General features: G+C 33.4%; 5 protein-coding genes across 6 annotated transcripts; 2 read left to right on the forward strand and 3 right to left on the reverse strand.

The window, feature by feature from the left end:
- The first annotated feature begins 2,141 nt into the window (after positions 1-2,141).
- LOC100789106 (miraculin) lies at positions 2,142-3,023 on the forward strand. Its single transcript, XM_003534052.4, has one exon. The coding sequence runs from the start codon at positions 2,244-2,246 to the stop codon at positions 2,892-2,894; it is 651 nt and encodes a 216-aa protein (XP_003534100.1). The 5' UTR covers positions 2,142-2,243; the 3' UTR covers positions 2,895-3,023.
- Positions 3,024-4,326: 1,303 nt separating this feature from the next.
- On the reverse strand, positions 4,327-5,258 carry LOC100500648 (kunitz family trypsin inhibitor). The gene has a single exon (NM_001250404.2). The coding sequence runs from the start codon at positions 5,175-5,177 to the stop codon at positions 4,536-4,538; it is 642 nt and encodes a 213-aa protein (NP_001237333.1). The 5' UTR covers positions 5,178-5,258; the 3' UTR covers positions 4,327-4,535.
- Positions 5,259-8,169: 2,911 nt separating this feature from the next.
- On the reverse strand, positions 8,170-9,041 carry LOC100790688 (kunitz family trypsin and protease inhibitor). The gene has a single exon (NM_001254177.3). The coding sequence runs from the start codon at positions 8,977-8,979 to the stop codon at positions 8,350-8,352; it is 630 nt and encodes a 209-aa protein (NP_001241106.1). The 5' UTR covers positions 8,980-9,041; the 3' UTR covers positions 8,170-8,349.
- An 8,450-nt stretch (positions 9,042-17,491) lies between these two features.
- On the forward strand, positions 17,492-18,393 carry LOC100789630 (kunitz trypsin inhibitor 5). The gene has a single exon (XM_003534053.5). The coding sequence runs from the start codon at positions 17,557-17,559 to the stop codon at positions 18,166-18,168; it is 612 nt and encodes a 203-aa protein (XP_003534101.1). The 5' UTR covers positions 17,492-17,556; the 3' UTR covers positions 18,169-18,393.
- Positions 18,394-20,821: 2,428 nt separating this feature from the next.
- On the reverse strand, positions 20,822-22,850 carry LOC100787509 (putative GEM-like protein 8). Of its 2 annotated transcripts, none has more exons than XM_006587357.3 (4): positions 22,570-22,850; positions 22,417-22,482; positions 22,020-22,294; positions 20,822-21,448 (listed from the first exon to the last, which is right to left on the reverse strand). In XM_006587357.3, exons 1-4 carry the CDS (start codon positions 22,676-22,678, stop codon positions 21,266-21,268), a joined length of 633 nt encoding a protein of 210 aa, XP_006587420.1. In that variant the 5' UTR covers positions 22,679-22,850; the 3' UTR covers positions 20,822-21,265. The 2 variants fall into 2 exon arrangements, with proteins under 2 accessions (XP_006587420.1, XP_003534098.1); XM_003534050.5 differs by having other exon boundaries at positions 22,417-22,491; positions 22,570-22,849.
- Between the last annotated feature and the right edge of the window lie 46 nt (positions 22,851-22,896).

Here is a 22,896-nt window from a genome sequence, read left to right on the forward strand (position 1 = left end):
TGAAAAGAGTCATGCAATTTAAAGCCCAGTGAATTCTTATTATGGTGGCTAACTATGAAAAAGAAAATCCTCCAACAACACGCAAAGTAGAAGAGAAAAGATTAAAGCGAAGGGAAAAGAATAACACAATTAAGCAAACAAATTCTTAAAACCCTCAAATAAAAACTCTAAAATGAAGAATCATCATCTCCATTAAAGAAATCAGTAAAACATAGAAGACCATAAAATTCTCATTAATGGACTCATGAAGAAAAAAAAAGGGGAAAAAAAAGGGAGACATGAAGCAAATCTCATCAAAAGATTGTCAACCGGGAATGGTGTTGTGGTAATAGTGATGCGACAAAGCAATGATGGTGGTGTGGCGGAGGGACGGAGAGAAGTGTGAGGCAAACTGGGTTGAGAGAGGAAAAATGTGATTAAAAGAGAGACAAGCCTATAAGACTGATTTGGGTTTGTTAAGAAACTCAAAACAATGAGATTTTATTGTTTTTATTTTTTGGTTCGTTTGGAAAAATATTTTTACTGAAAATGTTTTCAAAAAAGATTCATTATCACGTGTAGAAAATAGTGAAAGAACAATTATTCTCACTACCATGTTTGTTATTTAAACTACCAACTTATGTGAAATTTCTATTTTTTTCACTCACCTAATTCCTATTCTCCGTGCAACTCGTCATTGATCCACACTGCCCCTTGCACCGTCGAGATCAAGCATCCTTGTTTCTCTCTTTTGGATTTTGTTGCAAGTTTTGGTATTGTTGAATCAGGGTGTTTGTCAATGAGTTTGGGATGGGGATCTGGATGGTGAATTTGTAATAGTGAGTCAACAAAGGAAATATAATTCCTTACCTTTTCAACGAAATCCTATTTTCGTATAAAGGGCAATTTCATTAAAAAAAATGCACATTAAAATTTGTTGATTACTGAAAATGCGTAATATATGAGATAGTATTATATTTCCACATTAAAATTGGAAAAAAAATATTACTCCCTTTATTTTTATACCTGAGACCCAAATATCTAATTGATCAAAATTAAGAAAAATAATTAATTTAATTAATAATAATAAATTTATTTTAAATTTATAACTTTTTTAAAATTAATTATTTTTGTCATTAATATTCATCTCTTCTAATTATTTGTCAATACATTTTTTTATCTTTTTTAATGAATGATACTTTCAGTTTAAAAATAATTAATGTAAGAAATATTATAAATTGAATCTTATAAAAAGAATAAACATTATTTTATACTTAGATCTTATGAATAAAAATGAAGGGAGTAGTAGATAATAGGGGTATTCATATAAACTAGTTCAAACCCAATCATTTTCAAACTACATTAAACTGAATTAATTTTTAAATTGAATCGGTTTGGTTAAGTAAGATCGGACGGGTACGTTTTTTAAATAAGTTTGATTCAAAACAAAATGATTTTAAAAATCAGTTGGTTCACTTAATAATCAAATTATTATTTTTTCTAAAATCAGAATTATTTTTTTAAAGAAAAAACAGTTTTTAAACTAATTTAAAACCCTTCAGTTCTTAAAATCAGTTTACAATCAATTTAGTCCTGAACCAATTTCTAAGACCGATACGATTTGGAACTGGTTTTAAAAACTAGTTCTCAAATTTTAAAAACTGAACCATTTAAATCAACTCATAACTAGTTGGGTTTGCTTTTTTCCTCTAACCGGTTTTTGCATACCCCTACTAAATAGAATGAGAAGAAAGTAGACATTCTAGTATTGCACTACTATCTTAGACGCCCACAGTTTGGACTATCTACTCCTTGGAAAATAATCAATTAATCAAATCATTAAATGAGCTAACAGACCATAGAATCAACTATAACACATCTGTTCTTGAAAATCTAGCTACTTTTATGAAGAGGAGAATTCGCTCCTGCTAGTTGTAAAATAAAAGGCCATCACCACAAATTAAGAACATTGATGCCAACTAACCCTGTGTACGCAGTAAGCGATATATATAAATATATACATAGCTACGTTATTATGAAACTAAATATGGCCAATGGTATTGTTCAAATACTACGACAAAAATATTATATATATGTATATATGTGTATTATACTAATTAGCTAGGATCCAAAAATATTAATAGGTAGCAACTATATATTAATTGAAGCAATCTATAAATTCACATACTTCTCATATCCCTTATGCTACATTCATCAGTAACCAAAATACAAAAGTACGTACCTTATATATATACAAATCAATAATGAAAAACATATTGCTAGTGTTCGTGCTTCTCTTTGGCTTGGTCTCGCAACCACTACTTGGAGCAGTTGATGCATTACCTGAGGCAGTGATTGACACATCAGGAACGGAGCTCCAACCTGGTCTCAGTTACTATGTTGTTCCGGCTATGCGAAGTTTCACAAGATGTGGAAAGTTCGAATGCTTGAATGCTGAAGGCCTTTCACTTGCCAGCATTGGTGAATCATGTCCTCTCGATGTTGTGGTTGAGCAAAGATCTTTTGGCTTGCCATTGTCATTTTCACCACTTGACACAAATGAAAGTGTTGTTCGTGTGTCCACTGATTTGAATATCATGTTCTGCACTGATCGTACTAGCTATAGTTGCGCTGAGTATTCCCCAGTGTGGAAGTTGGATCACTTTGATGTGTCTAAAGGAAAGTGGTTTGTGACCACTGGTGGCTCTATGGGAAACCCTAGTTGGGAAACTATACGCAACTGGTTCAAGATTGAGAAGTGTGATAGTGCTTATAGGATTGTTTATTGTCCCAGCGTGTGCCCTTCTTCCAAGCACATGTGCAAGGATGTTGGTGTGTTTGTGGATGAGAATGGCTATAGGCGTTTGGCTCTAAGCGATGTTCCATTCAAAGTCAAGTTCCAGCTGGCAAAATAAAATTAATTAAGCTCCTTTCTAATAATGAATAAGTCACAAGTAATACTAATAAGCAATAAGTGTGTTTTCTACATGCATGTTATTATGTGAAAAGAAATGAATAAAACGAAGAAATATCTTCTCGTGGCATAGTTGTTTCAAGTTTATAAATACATTTAATTTGTTTCAGTTTTTGTTTTTGGAAGGCAAAATACATTTGCTTCAGTGGCTTATACTTCTGAATTTTGCGCCTTTAACTTTTATTCTTTATACATTAATTGATACCTATAATTAGAACCATTTACCAAATGAACTTTGTAGCCGTTTGTCCTTCTATGACTTCTAATATTTGTAGTATGAGATGGTAATTAAACTGAATGTTGAAGTGATCAAAGTAAAAGTAAGAAAAAATAAATTATTGGGACTAAATGATAAAAGAGAAATTTAAAAAAAAGGAGAAGAAAAAGAAAAATGATAAGAACTGAATATATGTTTCTTTTTGTGTGTGTTGGCTTGGAGATACAGATTTTTTTTATCGTTTATCCTTGAGAATTTCAAAATCATATCAGATTGCTTTTTGACCCTGACGAATACAGAGATGGATTTTCAACCCAAGTTTGTCAACTTGAGGTATTAATATATACATATTCATTTACTTCATCGACCTTCTCGTTACGTCTGTATCAAGAACTTCAATCTTCTTTGAACACGTCGCGGTCAAATATTTTGTTATATTAGCGGGATATCATGCCCCATGCGAAAGATTCAGACGGCACAATACAGAACAAAGAAATTTATTAATCATTAAAATAATGTTCACCTAGCTAGGAATGAAGATGTGTACTACTTTTTATATTCATTTACTCTTCCATTCACTAATCAAGTTCTGGTTCCGCCTGTTATTTCTATATATTTCTAATTTAATCACTTCAAATATATATATATATATATATATATATATATATATATATATATATATATATATATATATATATATATCACTTTTATAAATTATAATTGAGTCGTTAAATGGAGTAGGTGAATGATATATCACCCTTTTCGAGTAAGGAAAAACTCTATAAAATTAGAAGGAGAAAAAAAAACTAAATTTTGAATTCAAACTTTTTTCTGTAAAACATCCGTGTATATATATAATAGTCAATAAAGGAAAAATGCATAACAGGCTAACTAGTGAATGAAAACGCATAAAAGTAACAATAACAAAACACTACTTTAATAAACTTGTTCTAGCTAGCACAAACTAATGGATGAACCATTAATTTGGGCTTCTGATTTTCGATTTGTTTGATGACCCACAACAATAGTAACATTGAATAATATTAATGCTTGTAATTAACGAGTGCTACTGGATAGGGAAGGATAGAACTAATAATTAACTAAAGAAATTATCAACTAAGTGATAAATAATAATAGGTATATGAAGAACAAGTAATTGTATAATGCAGTAGTTATTAAAAATTGTATTTATTATTTAATAGTGAAATTAAAGTTGTAACAGCAGGACAAAAACATACACTCTTAATTTTTTTATTCATTTACTAATTCTTCACAAAGAAATATAATTTCAAGGATCGATCATTATAAACACACGTATTCATGGATTGTCATTTAATTTTGCCATCATTTGAAAGAGCTTTGATCTCAGGCTTCTTTGAACTTAATTTTGAAGGGATCATCACTGAGAGCCAGATGCATTCTCCTATTGGCATCCACAAACATTCCAATATCCTTGCACAGATGGTGGCAAGAGGGGCACACCCTAGGGCAATAGACCAGCTTATAAGCATCCTCATACTTCTGAATCTTGAACCAATTCAGAATTGTGTGCTCACCCGGGTTTCCAACAACACCACCAGTGGTCACATATGTCTGTCCAATAGAGGCATCAAATTGATCAAGCATCCACACAGTGGAATGGTGTGGACACCTTTCATCAGAATCAGAGAAAAAAATGTTCAAATCGGTGGAGACACGAATAACACCTTTTTTGGTGTTAACTGGTGAGAATCTCAGTGGTAGGCCTTCATTGGCTTTCTCAATTATTACATCAAGAGGGCAAGATTCATCTATGCTGTCTAGTGAAAGGCCTCCACCAGTGAAACAGCTAACAAAGCCACATATGGTGAAGGGCACTGCAGGGATGATATGGTAATTTGCATCAGCTCTCAGCTTCTTGCCTGATGTATCAATCACTGGCTCTGGAGCAGCTCCAGCTGCTCCAAGTAGTAGTGGTTTTGTAGTCAAGGCAAAGAAGAGGAGAAATGCTAGCAGTTTGGTCTTCATTGTTTTGTACTATGCTTAATGTAAATTTGTGTTTCGGTAATGAATGGAAGATATATGGGAAGTGAGGAGCATCAATTTATCATCGCCAGCTACTATGATTATCCTTGTCTATGGATTTATTATTTATATAATAGTCATCCATATCTGCGGTCAAAGTTTATTTCAACAATACTACTGGCTAACATTAATTATTGTAATTGTATTTCATTTAAAATTTCACAAGTCAATGGATAGATTCACACATGCATGTCCTTAATTTTGTTATTTTATTCCATACATATTAGCACTATCATCTTATAAAATTGTGATTACTAATTTTCTGATATATCGGTCATTTTACTAGTAATTAACAGGTCTAATAGCCGACTCTAGTGGTAATTATCAATATCTCTTACCATGCATAAGTGGTTAGTATCAATGATCACCGCCTTAAGATGTTCAACTAAAGTTGGCATTTTTTTTTTAACTAGCAGGTTATTTTTCGCATCCCTATGCATGCTGGATTCTTTAATGCTGTCTGTGGGCTAAGCCGTCTCTTCCTTGTGAAGTGGATACAGTGGATTATTTTCATACACACGACAAATCTGTGGCATAGCTAGACTTATCCATTAACATATAGGAACAATTTCTTTATATCAGTAGTATTATTAAATAATTATTTTAAATAAATTATTAATAATATTATAAATTAATAGAAACAAAAAGTTGAATTGAAAACCTTCTACTATTATGCGTAGAGTGGAAATGGAAGACAATGATAGCTAGCTGGCATCCATATAGAAGATCAGAAGAATACGTTGACTCGTGTAATATTATATTATATTATATCAGTCAGTCTTATAAAATCAATTATTACGGAATTTTTTTCAATGATTATCGCAGCCGTAGGTCCTTTTATGTGCGGCATTCTTTTCAGTTTCAAACATGCATAACCTTATCAATGTCTTGCCTCTTTACATAAATTAAAAAAAATGTCTTTGCCTAAAAACAAAACGTTATCAATGTCTCTTACCATGCATAAGTGCTTAGTATTATCTAAATTTATAATTATCACATTCTTAAAAAAAATATTTTTAGTATATATGTTTGCACGTTAAGGTCTTGAATATTCTAAAAATGTTGTAAAGAACTTTTTTGTGGGCTATAGGAGATGATTCTCTTAAAATTTCTTGGGTTAGTGTGGTAAAGGATTTGGTATATTATATTTAACTTGATCTTTTTAGCTAAACAGAGGTGATGATCTTTTGTTGATTGTGACGTGTTAGTTTTCACTATTTTCCTATAAGTATGACAATATTATAGAATGTTTGCCCATAGATGTTACGACATGGACATCATCTAGCTCAGTTTAGTGGAGGAATATATACTTTATAGAAATTGCTAATTAATCGAGTGTCACCACTTAACCTGTTTTTAGAAAGGTCAGAAATGAGAAACAAGAGTTCATTTTTGGCATGATATTTGGGATCATGTAACAATGTTATATATCCTTAAACATTCTTTCTCTCGATCGCCTTTATCAAGTCTCTATAATAAGGATGCATGTGTAGCTAAAATTGGTGGATGGATTGATAATATTTGGTGTTGGTTATGGAGGTGAAGGATAGGTCCTTTATGTGTGGGAAGATGGCTATTGCCGGGTCGGGTAAATGTCTTGAGCTTTGTTACTTTGTGTAGAGGCTTGCCCGATCAATGCATATAGAAGGTCAATTCATCTGCGATTTTTACAATTTAATCAATGTATACTTTTTTACATTCTCATTTGTTGTTAGGGAATTCACATTCTTCCCATTCTGTTACTTTACAAAAATTAGGAAGAGTTATATATACATGATATATCCCTCTCAAAGTATTCGTTTTATCTTGGCGAATTATTCTGGATAAGTTACAAACTTAAGTTAAAATATTTGTGTAAAACAGGATTTATATTTTAAGTGCAGGATATAACTAGTATGATTTGCTTTTATTTTGAGCAATATGTCATCACTTATTTCTATCTTGACTGGTGAAAAAACAAATTTTAAAAGCATGCAGTCTATTCACATATGGCTTGGTTAGAATTTTGTCTAATGATATTTTTGTTCATTAATTATGTCCAGTTTAACTCTAATTCAATACAGAAAATAGTGTTTTGTTTGTCATCTCATTTAGTATATTATACTATGGTTTACTTGGATTGTGCGTAACAATTTCATGTTTTAGGGTATTCCTTTTTACTCCAAAGGTAAACCGTAACGGCTAAATGGTGGACATGGTTTAAAATCAAGATAAACAGTACATAATCTTCTTTTCTAATTGGTCAATTGATCTTGTAGCTTGTTTCTGTTTATCTCTTAATCGACTTTGTAATATTTACCTTTGTATATGTGTTAGAGTAAGAGAACCCATTGTACTCTGCTTCTTATAATATTTTTGTTTATAAAATACAAAAAAAAAAATAGCTTATTGATTTGGACTCGACAAACAGCTTAAAAACATTGTTGCCAATTCAAATTTGGAATGTATAAACCGTATCTATCTCTGGCATCATATGCAGAATTAGTGTATTCATCTTAGGCAAATTCATCATATGCAGTAATAAATTAATAATATCATTTCCATTATATCACTTTTAAAAAGTTAATTTGCAATAAGATGTATATATGATTTAAGCTACTGGCAATAAAATTTAATAAGCCCACACGACATTATTCATTAGTGGAAGTATTTCCATTAATTAATCGTATATAATTCACTGACATCAACTGAAATGTATAACTAATATATAATTTATATAATCTCCCATATATTTTTTTATAAGCCAAATTTTATTAATAATCCCATAAATTTTGGGTTTTCAAAATAATTTTTATTGTGCTGGTGTTTCAAATTTTGTTTCGTACAAAAATAATTATCATTGATATTTTTTTGAAAAAAAAAATAGTTATCAATGATAATAAATATAAAGTAATTGATGCAGATTTAAATGAATATATACCAGAGATTTAAAATGTGACACTAGGAGAAATATATCATTTGTTCATTTTATTTATTTTGCATTTACCAAGGAAAACCTTACATGAGGATCCTGATAAACATTGAAAGAACATGCATCGTTATTAGAAAGGAAATACACTTATTCATATATAGTTTTTATGCATTAATGTTAGACTTAGAGGAGCATTAAGCTTGTTTAGGCTTGTTGGAATTGAACTTTGAGGGGAACATCAGTGAGAGCAAGACGCTTGTTCCCTTTCTCATCCACAAACAACCCAACATTCTTGCACAAATGCTTTGGACATTTCACCACGCTGGGACAATAGACCAATTTGTAAGCACCATCGTACTTCTCAATCTTGAACCAGTTGTGGATGGTTTCCAAGCTAGGGTTTCCCACAACACCACCAGTGGTCACAAACCATTGTCTCTTTGAGAAATCAAAATCATCAAGTTTCCAAACCGTGGAATATTGGCGGGGACAACTAGTGCGAGCAGAGAACTTGATGTTCAAATCAGTTGAGACACGAATGACCCCTTTCTTAGGATTAACTGGTGAGAATGTCACTGGCAAGCCATGGTATCCATTCACAACCACAACATCAAGAGGACAATAAGGTTTTCCAACACTGGCTAGGCCAAGGCCTCTAGTGGTTCTAATTTTGGTGTAGGGAAGAGATGGGACAATATAGTAATTGGTTCCAACTCGGAGCTTCTTGCCTAATGTGTCAACCACTTGCTCGGGTGAGGCTTCAGCTCCTCCTAGCAGTGGTTGTGAACTCAAGGCTAAGACAAGGGCAAATGCTAGCAGCATTGTGCTCTTCATTGTTTTGTATGCTTTTGGTTAATTAGTTTGTGTTTGAATATTGGTATGTGATGGATGAAGCTGATATATAGTTGAAGAGCATCAATTTATAGAGATAGAAAGTAGGGTTCTTATCTGTGGGTAGTACCACAGAATATGGATACACAATTAAGGTCGACGATTTGAACAATACAGTTGGCCATTAACTCAATGTAATTGCAATTCCAATAAAGAACTCACCTTCCCAAATCCCTAGGTGTTCATTTCTCATCTTTATTTCTTGAAGATATTGTATCTTCTTTTTCAGACCATTGTATTAATGCTATATTGTTTTTAAGTGTATTACTCTTTCTATTATATATTATGAGTCATTTTTAACTAGTTTACAAAGATTTAACTAATTTACTCTTAAATTTATAATAAAAGCTGTGAACTATTCAAAATTTTAAGTATATTTCGAGACTTAATGTTTACAGAAGCCGCAGCCGGTGGTGCAGTCTATTATTTAAATCTCCTAAGATCAATGGTCCATAGGCGGTAGGCCTTCAACTCGTGACCAAATTGGCTTAATTTGTGCGTGAAGAACAGCTTGTGTTTAATTACATTCCTGTATATGCTGAATTCTTTAGTATGTAAATGGTTTTTAAATAAAATGTCTAATTACACGATTGATCAGTAAGATCCAATTGTATGTTCGTCAGTTTAATAAAGGAATAATGGCACCTATGGGCTGAAGTATAATACTATAAACATTCTTTGCATGTGAATTGAGTAGAAGGATTCATTCTTTTCTGTTCGTATGCGTGTGATCAAACAGTGGCGTTCGTAGCCAGACTAATATTATATGCTAAATATACAGAGGACAAAGTTTTCTATTTATTTATGCTCACTAATATATTTATTTGGCTATCAATAATTAATAAATAAATAAATGTTGATAATTTAATGAAATAAAAAACTGAAATTCATTTTTAAAAACAGGCCTTGTAAAGTTATAATTGCAATGAGTACGTGTCTACTGTCTAGCCTATGCTTGGAAAAATTAACAAATAAATAAGTTAGTTGAAATTTAAAAATTAATTAAAAACTGAAGGCTAATAAACTAACTGGTTGAATTAGAATAAGTATGTAACAGAATAAATTAGTTGATAAGTGCAAAATGAAATAAATAAATGTAACACATGCAAGGAATTAAAATAAAATAGTAAAGATAAAAGATTAAAAAAAGTTAAGAATTTATAAGCTCAAAACACTAAATAAAGGCATAGTTTAGTAAGTTAAAATCACTCTTTAAAGAAATTTAATTTGATTGATTAAGTAAAATATGTGAATATTATAAATCCAAAAACACTAACTTTTAAGAGATAGCTTGTATACCGGATAAACTCATTTGACCATTGTAGAAATGCTTGATAGACACGGCCAGAAAAAAAAATTGGAAACTTCACATGAGAAAAGAAATTAATGTAAGCCGTACAATATTTGAATCCTAATTATACGCATACTTCAGAGGGGAAGACACTGTTTGTACCTCAGCCCATTGGTGCCATTATTCCTTTATTAAGTTGTACTTCAGAGGGGAAGACACTGTTTGTGCCTCAGCCCATTGGTGCCATGCATTATTCCTTTATTAAGTTGACCAACAATAAGATATTCTTCAAAATCTATTTACATACTCAGGAATATATATTAATTCAGCTTATACAGGGATGCGAATTAATCGGGCTCCTGCTAGTTCACGCACAAAAGACAATTTGATCAGTGGAAGACCTATAATATAAGGACCATTGATCTTAATTACGGGTTTTAAATAATGAAGAATTGTTGAAACGTCCGTCCCATTTCAAGATGCATAGGCAAATGGAAGAAAGAGATAAAAAAAAGTTGCAGTAAATTAAAAGAGATAAAGTTACGGTTGTGATAAATAATAAAAATAAAATAAGAAAAAAATTATATAAAAGTATGAGAATTGAGAAAAAAATTATTAATAATAGATTTATACCATTGACTGTGAATTTTTTTAATGTGACATGGTAACAAATTTTCTAGAAGAAATAGTCCTACACAAATTAGGTAAGATCATTATAAGCGATAAAATAATTACTATTAATTTGTGTAAAACATTTGATTTCTCGAAATACTATAAAATTATGGAGGTGCTTGACTAGAGACCTTTGCCTCTAGGGTTAATTAGGTGGTTAGCCGATGACCTTGGCATAAGAGAAAGTGTTTGAGAGATCTTTTGTCATCCCAAGTTTTCTTATTTATGTTAGTGCATGTTGGGTTTTTTTGGACTTTCTTCCTATGTGGAGTAAATACTCAAATGAGAAGACATATTTTGTCTCACTTATTTAAATGGAGAAGGGTCAGATTAGGAGAAAGAGACTCATTTGTGAAAAAAAAACAGTTACAAAATATTAAGAGAGAAAGGAGAGGGAAAATCATTGTGATTTTCGCACACCCACCAGAGAGTATTTTTCAAATTGCAACTACGGATTCGTTTACCTGTAGATCGAGCAGATTTTTGGACAATAGCTTTTACACACATAATACTATAAATTTTCCGGTTGGATAGTGATAAGGATATTTGGAGAGGGAGATAAGTGTTTCGCATTTTCTGCTCTATATTTTGGGGTTTCATCTTCTTGTCTCTCTATTGTAAGCATTGGTACTCTGTTTTGATGTGGCTGTTTGTAGCATGTTTCAATGCACTTGTTGGAGACTTTCTTGTACTTTTATTGATTATAGTGGAGTTATTACTTTGGTTTGGACGACCCGTGATTTGTACTCTTGCATTGAGGTGTTTTTCACATTAAACAAATTATGTCTCTTATGTGCTCTTGATTTCTATTTTGCACTCTATATTTTATTGGTGCTTCTCACATGTTCTTGCAAGTTTCGGAAAATTTATTTTTGCTGCCTATTGCTCTGTTATTGAGTTTGTTATTGTGTGGACCTGTTTTTCCCATCAAAGTGGTATTAGAGCTCTTTGGTTAAGGGGTTGTTTTTTTACTTGCTTGAACGATGGAGGCACATATGAAGATGGTATCCTTGAGTGGAGTAAACTATCACTTTTGGAAGGGCAAGATGAAGAACTTGCTATTTGTGAAGAATATGCATCTTCCGGTCTTTGGTACACAAAAACCAGATTTTATGTTTGGTGAAGAGTGGGGTTTTTGACATTAACGTGTACGTGGTTTTATTAGACACTTTGTAGATGAACCCATTTATAATCTTATTTCTCATGAGACACATGCGGGAACTATGTGGCAAACTCTTGAGTCCTTGTATACTTCTAAATTAGGGAGCAACAAATTGTACCTGTTGAAGAACCTTGTTGAATTGAAGTACAAGGACGAAACTCTATTTATTAAGCACTTGAGTGAATTTCAAGGACGTTGTGATCAATTGCCAGCTGCAGGTATCAACTTTGATGATGATGTGTTGGGATTATTCCTATTAATAACTCTACCTGATTTATGGGAGATATTCTAGGTTTCCATGATTAGTGTTGTCCCCAATGGTATTGTTCCTTTGCAAATGGTAGAGACTAGTGCTCTTAGTGAAGAGGTGAGAAGGAAGGCGCAAGGTACTTCTTCTCAGTCAAAGGTGCTTGTTACTGAAAATAGAGGGAGAATCCAAAAGAAGATGATGAAGGATGATAGAGACGAGAGCAGCAAGAAGTCTAGGTCTCAGTACAAGAATGTTGAGTGTCATTATTATCACATAATAGGTCATATCGAGAGGAATTGTTTTCTATGGAAGAAAGAGAATAAAGACAAGAAGGGTAAGCAAAAAGAGAAGGATCATGATGATGACTGTGTGACTATTGCTACTAATGATGATCTTGTTATTCTCCATGACCCTAATTTGCTTAATCTTGTATCTGATGAGAGCATGTGGATATTGATAGTGGTGCTACATTGCATGTTACATCCAGAAAGGATTTTTTCACATCTTACACTCCAGGTGATTTTGGAGTCTTAAAGATGGGTAATGATGGCGTGTCCAAGGTGATCGGTGTTGGTGATGTTTGTTTGCAAATCAACATGGGAATGCAGTTGCTACTTAGAAGAGTGAAACATGCTCCAGATGTCCACTTTAATTTGATCTCTGAGCAGGTACTTCATGATGTTGGTTATGATAACTACTTTGGTTTTGGAAAGTGGAAACTCACCAAGGGTGTAACTTGGTTGTGGCCAAGGGGGAGAAAATTTCAAAGTTGTATTGGACGAAAGCTTTGGTTGCCAGAGATAGTGAGTACTATGGATATGGAGGCATCTTTGTGGCACCAAAGGCTTAGTCATATCAATGAGAAAGGGTTGAATTGTTTAGCCAAGAAGGATATGCTTCCAGGATTGAAGAATGCAAATTTAGAGAAATGTTTTCATTGCATGGTTGGTAAGCAAACCAGAGTATCCTTCAAGAAGCATCCTCCCTCCAAAAAATCTGAGTTGCTTGAATTGGTGCATTCAGATGTTTGTGGCCCTTTGAAGGTGAAATCCTTTAGTGGTGCACTTTATTTTGTTACCTTCATTGATGATTGTTCCAAGAAACTTTGGGTTTATGCTTTGAAGATAAAAGACCAAGTTCTTGAGAAGTTCAAGAAGTTTCAGTCTTAGTCGAGAGGCAGACATGCAAGAAGCTAAAACACATTCGTATTGACAATGGTGGTGAGTATTGTGGACCATTTGATGTCTATTGCAAGCAGCATGGCATTTCTCATGAGAAAACTCCTCATAAAACTCCTCAACTGAATGGTTTGGTGGAGAGGATGAACAGGGCATTGATTGAGAAAGTGAGATGTATGCTTTCTGAAGCAAAGCTACGTAAGCACTTCTGGGATGAGGCACTTTACACGACGGTGCATGTTATCAACCTTAGTCCCACTATTGCTTTAAATAGTGAGGTGCCAAACAAAATTTGGTTTGGCTAGAATGTGAAGTATGATCACTTAAGAGTTTTTGGCTGCAAGGATTTTGTGCATGTTCCAAAGGATGAGAAATCCAAGTTGGATGCAAAGTCAAGGCAATGTATCTTCATTGGTTATGGTGAGAATGAATTTGGTTACAGGTTCTATGATCCTGTAGAGAAGAAGCTTGTTAGAAGTCGCGATGTAAAATTCACGGAAGACCAAACCTTGAAGACATTTATAAGTGGAGAAGTCTACACCCAAGGAAGACAATGATGTGACTAATTTTGAACAAGTTCAGCCACCTATTCAGAATCTGAATATTGATGTTTATAGTGATGTTGGTGTCCAGCAACCTAGAGATGAGGTAGATGTTCCTGTTAATGATGATGAAGAGGAGCATGACATGTCACAAGATGAAAATCTTGGTGATGCTACCGAACCACCTCAAGTTCAACTCAGGAGGTCCAACAGGGAGAGACAACCTTATAAAAGGTATTCTACTAATGAGTATGTGATCCTAACAGATGATGGAGAACCTAAGTGCTTTAGAGAGGCCATGGAAAGTGAAGAAAAAAGAAAGTGGTTGGATGCAATGAAGTTTGAAGCTTGTTGTGAGATCGCCGGTTTGACACTCACCTCCACATAGTTATGAGGGGGGAGATTTGTTGGATTTTTTTGGGCTTCCTTCCTGTGTGGAGTAAAGGCCCAAATGAGAAGGTCCGATCCATTTTGTCTCACTTATTTAAGTGGAGAGGGATTAGATTAGGAGAGAGAGAGAGAGACTTATTTGTGAGGAAAAAACATTTACAAAACATTGAGAGAGAAAGGAAAGGGAAAATCATTGTGATTTTTGTACACCCACCGGAGAGCGTGTTTCAAACTGCAATTGCGGATTCGTTCACCGTTGGATCGGGCTGATTTTTGGATAGCAGGATCTACACGTGATAATTCAAATTGTTTGGTTGGATTGTCAAAACGATATTTATTGGAGAGGGAGATAAGTGTTTCGCATTCTCTGCTCTACATTTTGGGGTTTCATCTTCTTGTCTCTCTATTGTAAGCATTTGTACTTTATTTTGATTTGGTTGTTTGTAGCATGTTTCACTATGTGCACTTATTGGAAACTCTCTTATACCTTTATTGATTATAGTGGAGTTATTACTTTGGTCTAAACGATCAATGATTTTTACCCTTGCATTGAGGTGTTTTCCACGTTAAACAAATTGTGTCTCTTATGTGTTCTTGATTTTTATTTTGCGCTCTATATTTTATTGGTGCTCCTCAAAAGTTCTTGCAAATTTCAAAGAATTTATTTTCACTATCTATTGCTTTGTTATTGAGTTTGTTATTATGTTAATATATTTTCTCCATCAGTACATTAGGTCGAGGTCTACTCATATAGTGGGAGGTGACAACGAGGTATTCGACCATTGAGTACAAATATTTAGCAACCATAAAGCTTAAAATAAACTAAATACTAAACACAAATAGAAATTTATCAAAAAAAATATGACTAAAATCAAATAATGGAGATTTAATAATTACTTTCTATGTTTCAAATTATATTATGTTTAAGATTTTGATACATGTATTAAGGAATACAATTAATTTGTTGAATTTTAAAAAAAATATATTAAGCAACTTTCTTATATAGTCTTTATTTCTTTAACTAATGACTAATTTACTCCTTTTACACATTAATCCAACTAAGTACTCCCTCCATTCTCTTTTATAAAAAAAAAAAAAAACTCAATTTTTTTGTTCTCAAATATAAAAAAAATTAATTATTTTTGTCTTATTTGTTGAAATTATGTTTAAAATATTTTCATTTAATAGGAGAATTGTGCTTAATATTAATTTTTAATGAAAGGTAGTTTAAGAAAAAAAAATTGTTAATGAAAAATGACATAATTTAATGAAGTAAACTAATGTTTTCATAATTAACGTGTGAAATCCCTTTCTTTCTAAAAAAAATAGAAAAAAATTAATACAACATTAATTTTATAAAACGACATTTATTTTAAAATAATTTTTTTTCTACGTGGTATAATTTGGAAATTGAGTAAATAAATATCATGTGGGTCATTAATTAAACGTGATGAGAAGGCAAACGCGTGCAACGCAACCAAAGTTGACTTCTTTACAAAATCCATTCAAAAGCTGCGAAACATCTTCCCATGTGTGTGTGTTTGTGTGTTTTACATCAGAAAATAAGAAATCAAAAACATTAATTACACTCTAACGTGTGAGCAAATGCTTATTGGATCTGAAAGCATAACACCATGGAAGTCCACGTTCAAAATTGGATGCAATTGGCGGATATCGGACCCATGCATTTTTCTTAAAACCAGTCGGTGCAATAATTTCTTTCACGTAAAGTATGCTTAATTTTGATGGACCACTGTACAGATTTTAAATTGATCACAAATTTGTAGCATTTTCTAATATTATAAGAAATTAAATTACAAACAAAGACGGACACCATGAAGTAAAGTTTGTATAACAGCAAATAACTTATTCCTCTATTGCAGGCTACTTTGTAACCATGAAGTAAAGTCAGGATTACGGGTAACTCTATTGAATCTGAGTTACCAATTCTTTTCATTTTTGAGGTAGAGTTAACTATTATGAAAAGCTTCTTTTCATGTATATCGTTAAGATAATAATTTAAAACTTCAATAAAATATATAACTATATATCTGTTATGCATCTGCATCAAATTAGTTCAGCATAACATGTTTAAGATGGTCCTAGTTGCCTAGATCTCCTCTAGAACCAAGGGAACAAATCTGAAATCCAATATGCCACTGAATTAGATCGAGTATGCAGCACTGGGTAATTTCTAAATAATCATATTAATCTCATTATAATATTCGTTATCTATGAACTAGTTAACTATTAGGCAATTTAATAACCTCATAACACTGTTAATCACATTCATAATGATTAAACATTACGTTCATTTGCTATTAACAACTTGTGAACAAAAACTGTGACTCTATTTGACACGATTTGAAAATGACTTTTGACGCTGATTGCTGTTCTGCAGTTTGAAAATATAACTCTAGTTAAGACATTTTAAACCAAAAAAAATTGATTACCAATATTTCCGTCTGACCCGATTTCAAAATGACTTTTGGACACTGATTACAGTTCTATACTTTTAAAATATAGCTCCAATTAAAACAGTAATGTGTGAAATTAAGAATACACATGTACAAACGAAAAGAATTTTGTCGACAATTATTTCCTCTGGCATGATATGAAAATGACATTTGGTTTTGGACACTAGTTGTATAGTTCCATCACGATGAACATGTGTAAAAATGTTAGCCCATTACTAAGAGATAAGGATGTGGGAAAAGACATTGCACACTGATATATCATATATGTCTTCCATGAACCCGTGTCCTCACTACAATCATAGAGGTAATTTTATTAATATAAAGATTTTAAGTATGACCCACAACCCACTCTCCTGTGTCATCATCCTCTCCCAAAAAATATTATCCTAATGCATGTTACTTCAATTTTATCGACACCTCAATATTTATTTTCAATTTTTACGAATAAAAAAAATTATTTTCTCATTTAAGCCCTATAAATAGAGGCTAGTATTTCCTTATTTATGTACAGAAATTAACAACCATATCTATTCTTACAAGTTACATCCATTGAGAAACATGAAGGTCTCCCCCTTAGCATTTTCAATCCTTTTTTTGTCCTTCACCATAGAACTCTTCATTGGCATTGCTTCAGCAGCACAAGAACCAGTGCTTGACACCTCAGGCCAGAAGCTGAGAACAGGTGTCAAGTACTACATTCTACCAGTCTTCAGAGGCAGAGGTGGAGGCCTAACAGTTTCAAGCAGTGGCAACAACACATGCCCCCTCTTTGTGGTGCAAGAGAAGCTTGAAGTCTCAAAGGGCACCCCAGTTACCTTCACACCCTACAATGCCGAAAGTGGTGTCATTCTAACCTCAACCGATCTCAACATCAAGTCCTATGTGAAAAGCACCACTTGTGATAAACCTCCAGTGTGGAAGCTCCTCAAGGTGCTAACTGGGGTGTGGTTTTTGAGCACTGGTGGTGTTGAAGGCAATCCAGGGGTTAACACTGTTGTCAATTGGTTCAAGATTGAAAAGGCTGAGAAAGACTATGTGCTTTCTTTCTGTCCCTCGTTTGCACAGACTTTGTGCAGGGAACTTGGGTTGTATGTTGGTGATGATGGGAACAAGCATTTGTCTTTGAGTGATAAGGTTCCATCCTTCAGGGTTATCTTCAAGAGGGCTTAATAAGTTCCAACCAAATTAACGATAGAATGAATAAAAGTGCTAGTCAAATTAATCTGACTAGAAGTTTGTTTCTTTTGGGAAGGGCATGATTACATTAATATATAATAATTGTGCTGCACAGCATATGCACTTTTTTGAAGTCTAAGCACTTCCTTTCATTTGGTTCACATTTTGTGAAAGAAAGAGTTTATTTGATCAGTGATCAATAATTAATAACCTTAGTCATCTTGTTGCTTTATCTGTTTCGTGCTCAATTTCTTGCAGTGTTACTATATTGTGTGGTTAACGAAATTAGTGCAGCATTTGAAACCAGCGACCCTGTAAGACTTTAAATTCATGGCAAAAGAAACAACATATTCCTTGGTGTAAGATTTGTAGCCTGTATGTTATCAATCTATTAAAAATTACTTTATATGTGATTTTTAAAATAATTGTTATAAAAATCAATAATTTTCAACTGATGAAAATATATTTCAACTAAATATTCTTTAAATTCAATCAATCAAGAGAGAAATATTATTTTACAGTTCTCGCAAAAAAAATTGCATATTCCAAGCAATTTTTGGTTTAAAATCAAATCGAAGAATGCATTCAAATATGAAAATAAAGTCAACTTTAGCAATCGGTCAAATGGGTAATTGTAACGTAGAGGGAAACAGCCTTAAATTAGCTTTCAGTACTACTATTAATTCCCAGTACGCTAAACAAAAGCTCTTCATAATGTTATATATCCTTTTGGTCAAAACTTTTTTCTCTTTCTCGTACTTTTGTCATCACATCCATAATTACCATTGAATCAAGTTAGTATTCAAGCATTACTTGTCACTCCTATTCGTACTCAATATCAATCCTCTGAATCAAAATCCTAACAGATTTATAGTCACTTTAAGTTTGTCAATCTTAGAAGTTAAAACCAAATTCTGAATCGTTCAGCCTTCAGAACATGGGTTGCTACCTTGGAGACCACCTATAAAAAGCTATTGCCTTGTCCTGTGTTTAAATCAAACCGACAAACCCATCAAGCTTTTCATGCAGAATATACTACAATGCAGAAAGGAGCAATCGGCAAAGTTTGAGTGAAAGATGAGCAAGACATTCGAATTATTGGAAACTAATGAGTAATGGCACCTGAAAGATGAGTAGTACAAACAAAAAACTCCAGGCAGTGTATGAAAGCATTACTTGGCAACACCAAGTGGGAAATCCCTATATTTGCAATATTTGGCATATGTGAAAACGAAATGATACATGATGCATATAAGATTAGCAATTTAGCATGTGCAAAGACGGAAAGCACAAACCCACAAGCAGTGATAACCCGGTTAAAGACAATTTGATTATAGTCAATCTAGTGATGAGAGGTTAAGTAATATGCACAAGATCTTAAGTTTTAACTTTGCTAATGTCATTATACGTACAAAAAAGATAGATAAATCGATTAATTTAGAAAAACAAAAAATAAAAACAAGCATTAATCAGAAGTGATTTGCGTTTGATCAAATTTTTGTAAAAATATACATACACTGATCTAAACATGCAAATAAATTTAGATAGCATATTTAGATCAAATAGCAGAAATTAAAAAGAATTACGAGCGTACCTTCAGCCATTGCAAATTGAACGGGAAGCGGCGCACACACAAACCTGAAAGACAGTTTTGTTCTTTCAGACCCTTACTCACTCTGAATAGATGGTGTATTTTTTCTGAATAGAGAAGTGGGTTTGGTGATACAAAACTGAGAGCACATCATCCTATTTAGGCATTGGATTCTCACCAACGTTTGCGTTACTCAAGCCGACATTCTCGCTTCCGCTTCGTCCAGCACTGCTCGCGCGGGTCCTTCCCTCTAAGGCGGAACGCTCCCCTACCGATTCTTTTTTACATCCCACAGCTTCAGCAGATCGCTTAGCCCCGTTCATCTTCGGCGCAAGAGCGCTCGATCAGTGAGCTATTACGCACTCTTTCAAGGGTGGCTGCTTCTAGGCAAACCTCCTGGTTGTCTCTGCACCCCTACCTCCTTTATCACTGAGCGGTCATTTAGGGGCCTTAGCTGGTGATCCGGGCTGTTTCCCTCTCGACGATGAAGCTTATCCCCCATCGTCTCACTGGCCGACCTTGACCCTTGTTATTTTGAGGTCATATCTAGTATTGAGATAGGAAGTTATCAGACGTGAGATAGGAAGTTATCAGTACGTGAGATAAGTGAGATAAATGATGGGTACATGATTTGTTACTGAAGGTGGTTGCAAATATATTTGCAAAGATATGGGATGAATGTGGATGGAAAATGGACCAGATTCAAAATAACTAATTTTTTCAAAAATAATAAAATTAATTAATTAAAAGAACGTGGAGGTGAACGTGCGCTTCCAACAATTTTCACCTCAAGATGTACCAAAAGTAACTAAAAATTACTTATGTGATCCACATTTGAGTTATGTGGACATAAATCCAAGCACACTTTAAGTTGTGGGACACATTGTGAATGTGCGAGCTTGATCTCCCACAGTGCACTCCAGCTCTTTCCCATTCTCTTACTCTAAGGCTCTTAACCCCATTCCACCGTACCATAAGCCTACCCTTTTTTTTGGGTACCAAAATCCAAATCTCTTCCATTACATATACAGTGGCAAGACTTGAATTACAAACATATACGCTTCTAGTTCTAAGTTATTCATAAAAAAGTCTTCTATTAAGAATCTAACATAAAAAGTAAAATAAAAAAAATTCAATAGCACTACATGTAGCATTACATGTGCTTGACCTTCATTATTGGCTAGCTGTTGTATTCCGATTTTCTACATTTGGTCCCTATTTGACACGGTTCTAAGCCATTTTGCATTCACCACCTCCCACTATGGACAACACTGATGTCTTTTTCTGTGGCATACAGCTTAGTCACTAGAACTCTAGAAGCTCTTAATCCCCAAGAGATAAGGGATGAAATATTGCAGGACAGGCAACAACCATAAAGTTAGAACATCAGATTGCAAAACATCTCAATATTCACATTACAAAACTTAACCTACAAAAAAAAAAAAAAAAAAACTATGTATATCTCTAAAAATCTAGGAAGCTAACAATAATTTTCCTCTTTCAGAATTGATTGGCCATGGAAATGGCTTTATTGAGATTCTTGAGAGCTTTCTCATACCGCAAAAATCCCACAAACCAAAATTCAGAATCATCCTCAGTCACTATCTCTATGTACTTCTGTTCTGCCTTGTTCACATTCTGGCTTTCATTCACCTCTTTTATTCTCCCTATTGGTATCAAAACCTGCATACATAACAAGAAGCACCTTCACATCAGAAGAATGAAATAAATAAGAAACTACAAAAAGTTAGCTGTTGTAGTTAAAGAGTCTAAGGCACCCTATACTAGAATCTCATACTTCTATTGTGGAACTCAAGTCTCATATCTTAAGAGTGTATTTTGTTTCAAGTCTTACAAAACTATTTCAGCAAAATTGAGTTTGAGAATGAAACATTCTCATGTTTGGTATAAGTAAAAAAAATAACATTCTCAGCCATTATTTATTTCCAAGAATTTATATATATTACACGTGTTTTTTTCTTCTTCTATTCTCATGTACCAGGTATATCATTCCTAGTAATAGTATTTGAAGCTAAGAGACATGGTAGAAGCCTCTGATACCAATTGATAAGAATCTTGGGAGAGTCATACCATAAAAGCTAGCTATATTAGTTGGAAAAAACAAGACCTTATAAACATCATGCTAGAATCACATCCTTCCAATATGAGACTCAAGTCTTGTACCTTATAATTGATTTCTAACATATATTAATTACTTTGAGCTTAAAGTTGGGTTGTACCACATGAATCCTACCTTGTAAGGTGCCCTGACTAACTCTCCTGTCGCAGAAGAGAAGGTTATGGGCCTTTCACTATAAAATGCAACCTTTTCAGTTGAGACAAAGAGAATTCCAGCAATAGGACCAGCTGTGGTATATAAATAACACTGAGAGGCCTTTAACAATTGCTCTTTTTCTTGCATCCCAAAAACACTCTTGAAGATGCTCCCTCTTCCTCCTTCTTGTATAATCCTTGCCCCCAAACTCAACTTACCCTTCAGAATCTCAGACAGATTAGGACCCATTTTTACTGCAGTCATACATACATGTATACAACATGTAGTGAGTTAATCTAATGTTCAATAGAATTGATCACATTTTTCTTATGATGATGCATTATGTTATGTTCTGATCTTTCAACTTTGAAATTACCATGGTCATGAATCCTATGTGTAAAACTTCTGCTTTTTCCTGTGCCCTTGGTGGCAATTTCCTTTTCTGCAATAGCTAGGTATAAGAGAAACCTCTTTAGTTTTGTTACTGGTATAATATTGTGTATTGGTATGATGAAAAGTTTATTCTTACCTGTGTTGGTGTATGTATAGGCATCAACAGAAATGCTTTTGTGTAGTAAATTGTCATCATGCTGTGGAGAAGAAAAGCATCTCCCCGGAGAGGTATCAAAAGACTTCATAATTGCGTGTAATTTCAGAAATTTGATATTCAAAAATGGAATTCTTCAAAATATACTAACAAGGATTGTATTGGCTACAATTCTTGTAAACAGCCGTCCAAGGGAAGCTATGTATTATAATTCTTATAATAAATAAATCAAAATACAATTTGGTGTGCTTAGTAAGACAGAATCTTGTCTGAATTTTCCTAGAACCTGCTTTGTTAGTTTCTGGCTAA

This window comes from Glycine max, chromosome 9 (genome assembly GCF_000004515.6).
Source record: "Glycine max cultivar Williams 82 chromosome 9, Glycine_max_v4.0, whole genome shotgun sequence".
NCBI classification, from domain to species: domain Eukaryota; kingdom Viridiplantae; phylum Streptophyta; class Magnoliopsida; order Fabales; family Fabaceae; genus Glycine; species Glycine max.

Coding starts and splice junctions, on each gene's coding strand:
- LOC100787509 (XM_003534050.5), bottom strand. CDS start 22,678: ATGAAGTCTTTTGATACCTCTCCGGGGAGATGCTTTTCTTCTCCACAG. Junction 22,492..22,569: donor CTATACATACACCAACACAG/GTAAGAATAAAC, acceptor TCTTATACCTAG/CTATTGCAGAAAAGGAAATT. Junction 22,295..22,416: donor ACATAGGATTCATGACCATG/GTAATTTCAAAG, acceptor GTATGACTGCAG/TAAAAATGGGTCCTAATCTG.
- LOC100789106 (XM_003534052.4), top strand. CDS start 2,244: ATGAAAAACATATTGCTAGTGTTCGTGCTTCTCTTTGGCTTGGTCTCG.
- LOC100500648 (NM_001250404.2), bottom strand. CDS start 5,177: ATGAAGACCAAACTGCTAGCATTTCTCCTCTTCTTTGCCTTGACTACA.
- LOC100790688 (NM_001254177.3), bottom strand. CDS start 8,979: ATGAAGAGCACAATGCTGCTAGCATTTGCCCTTGTCTTAGCCTTGAGT.
- LOC100789630 (XM_003534053.5), top strand. CDS start 17,557: ATGAAGGTCTCCCCCTTAGCATTTTCAATCCTTTTTTTGTCCTTCACC.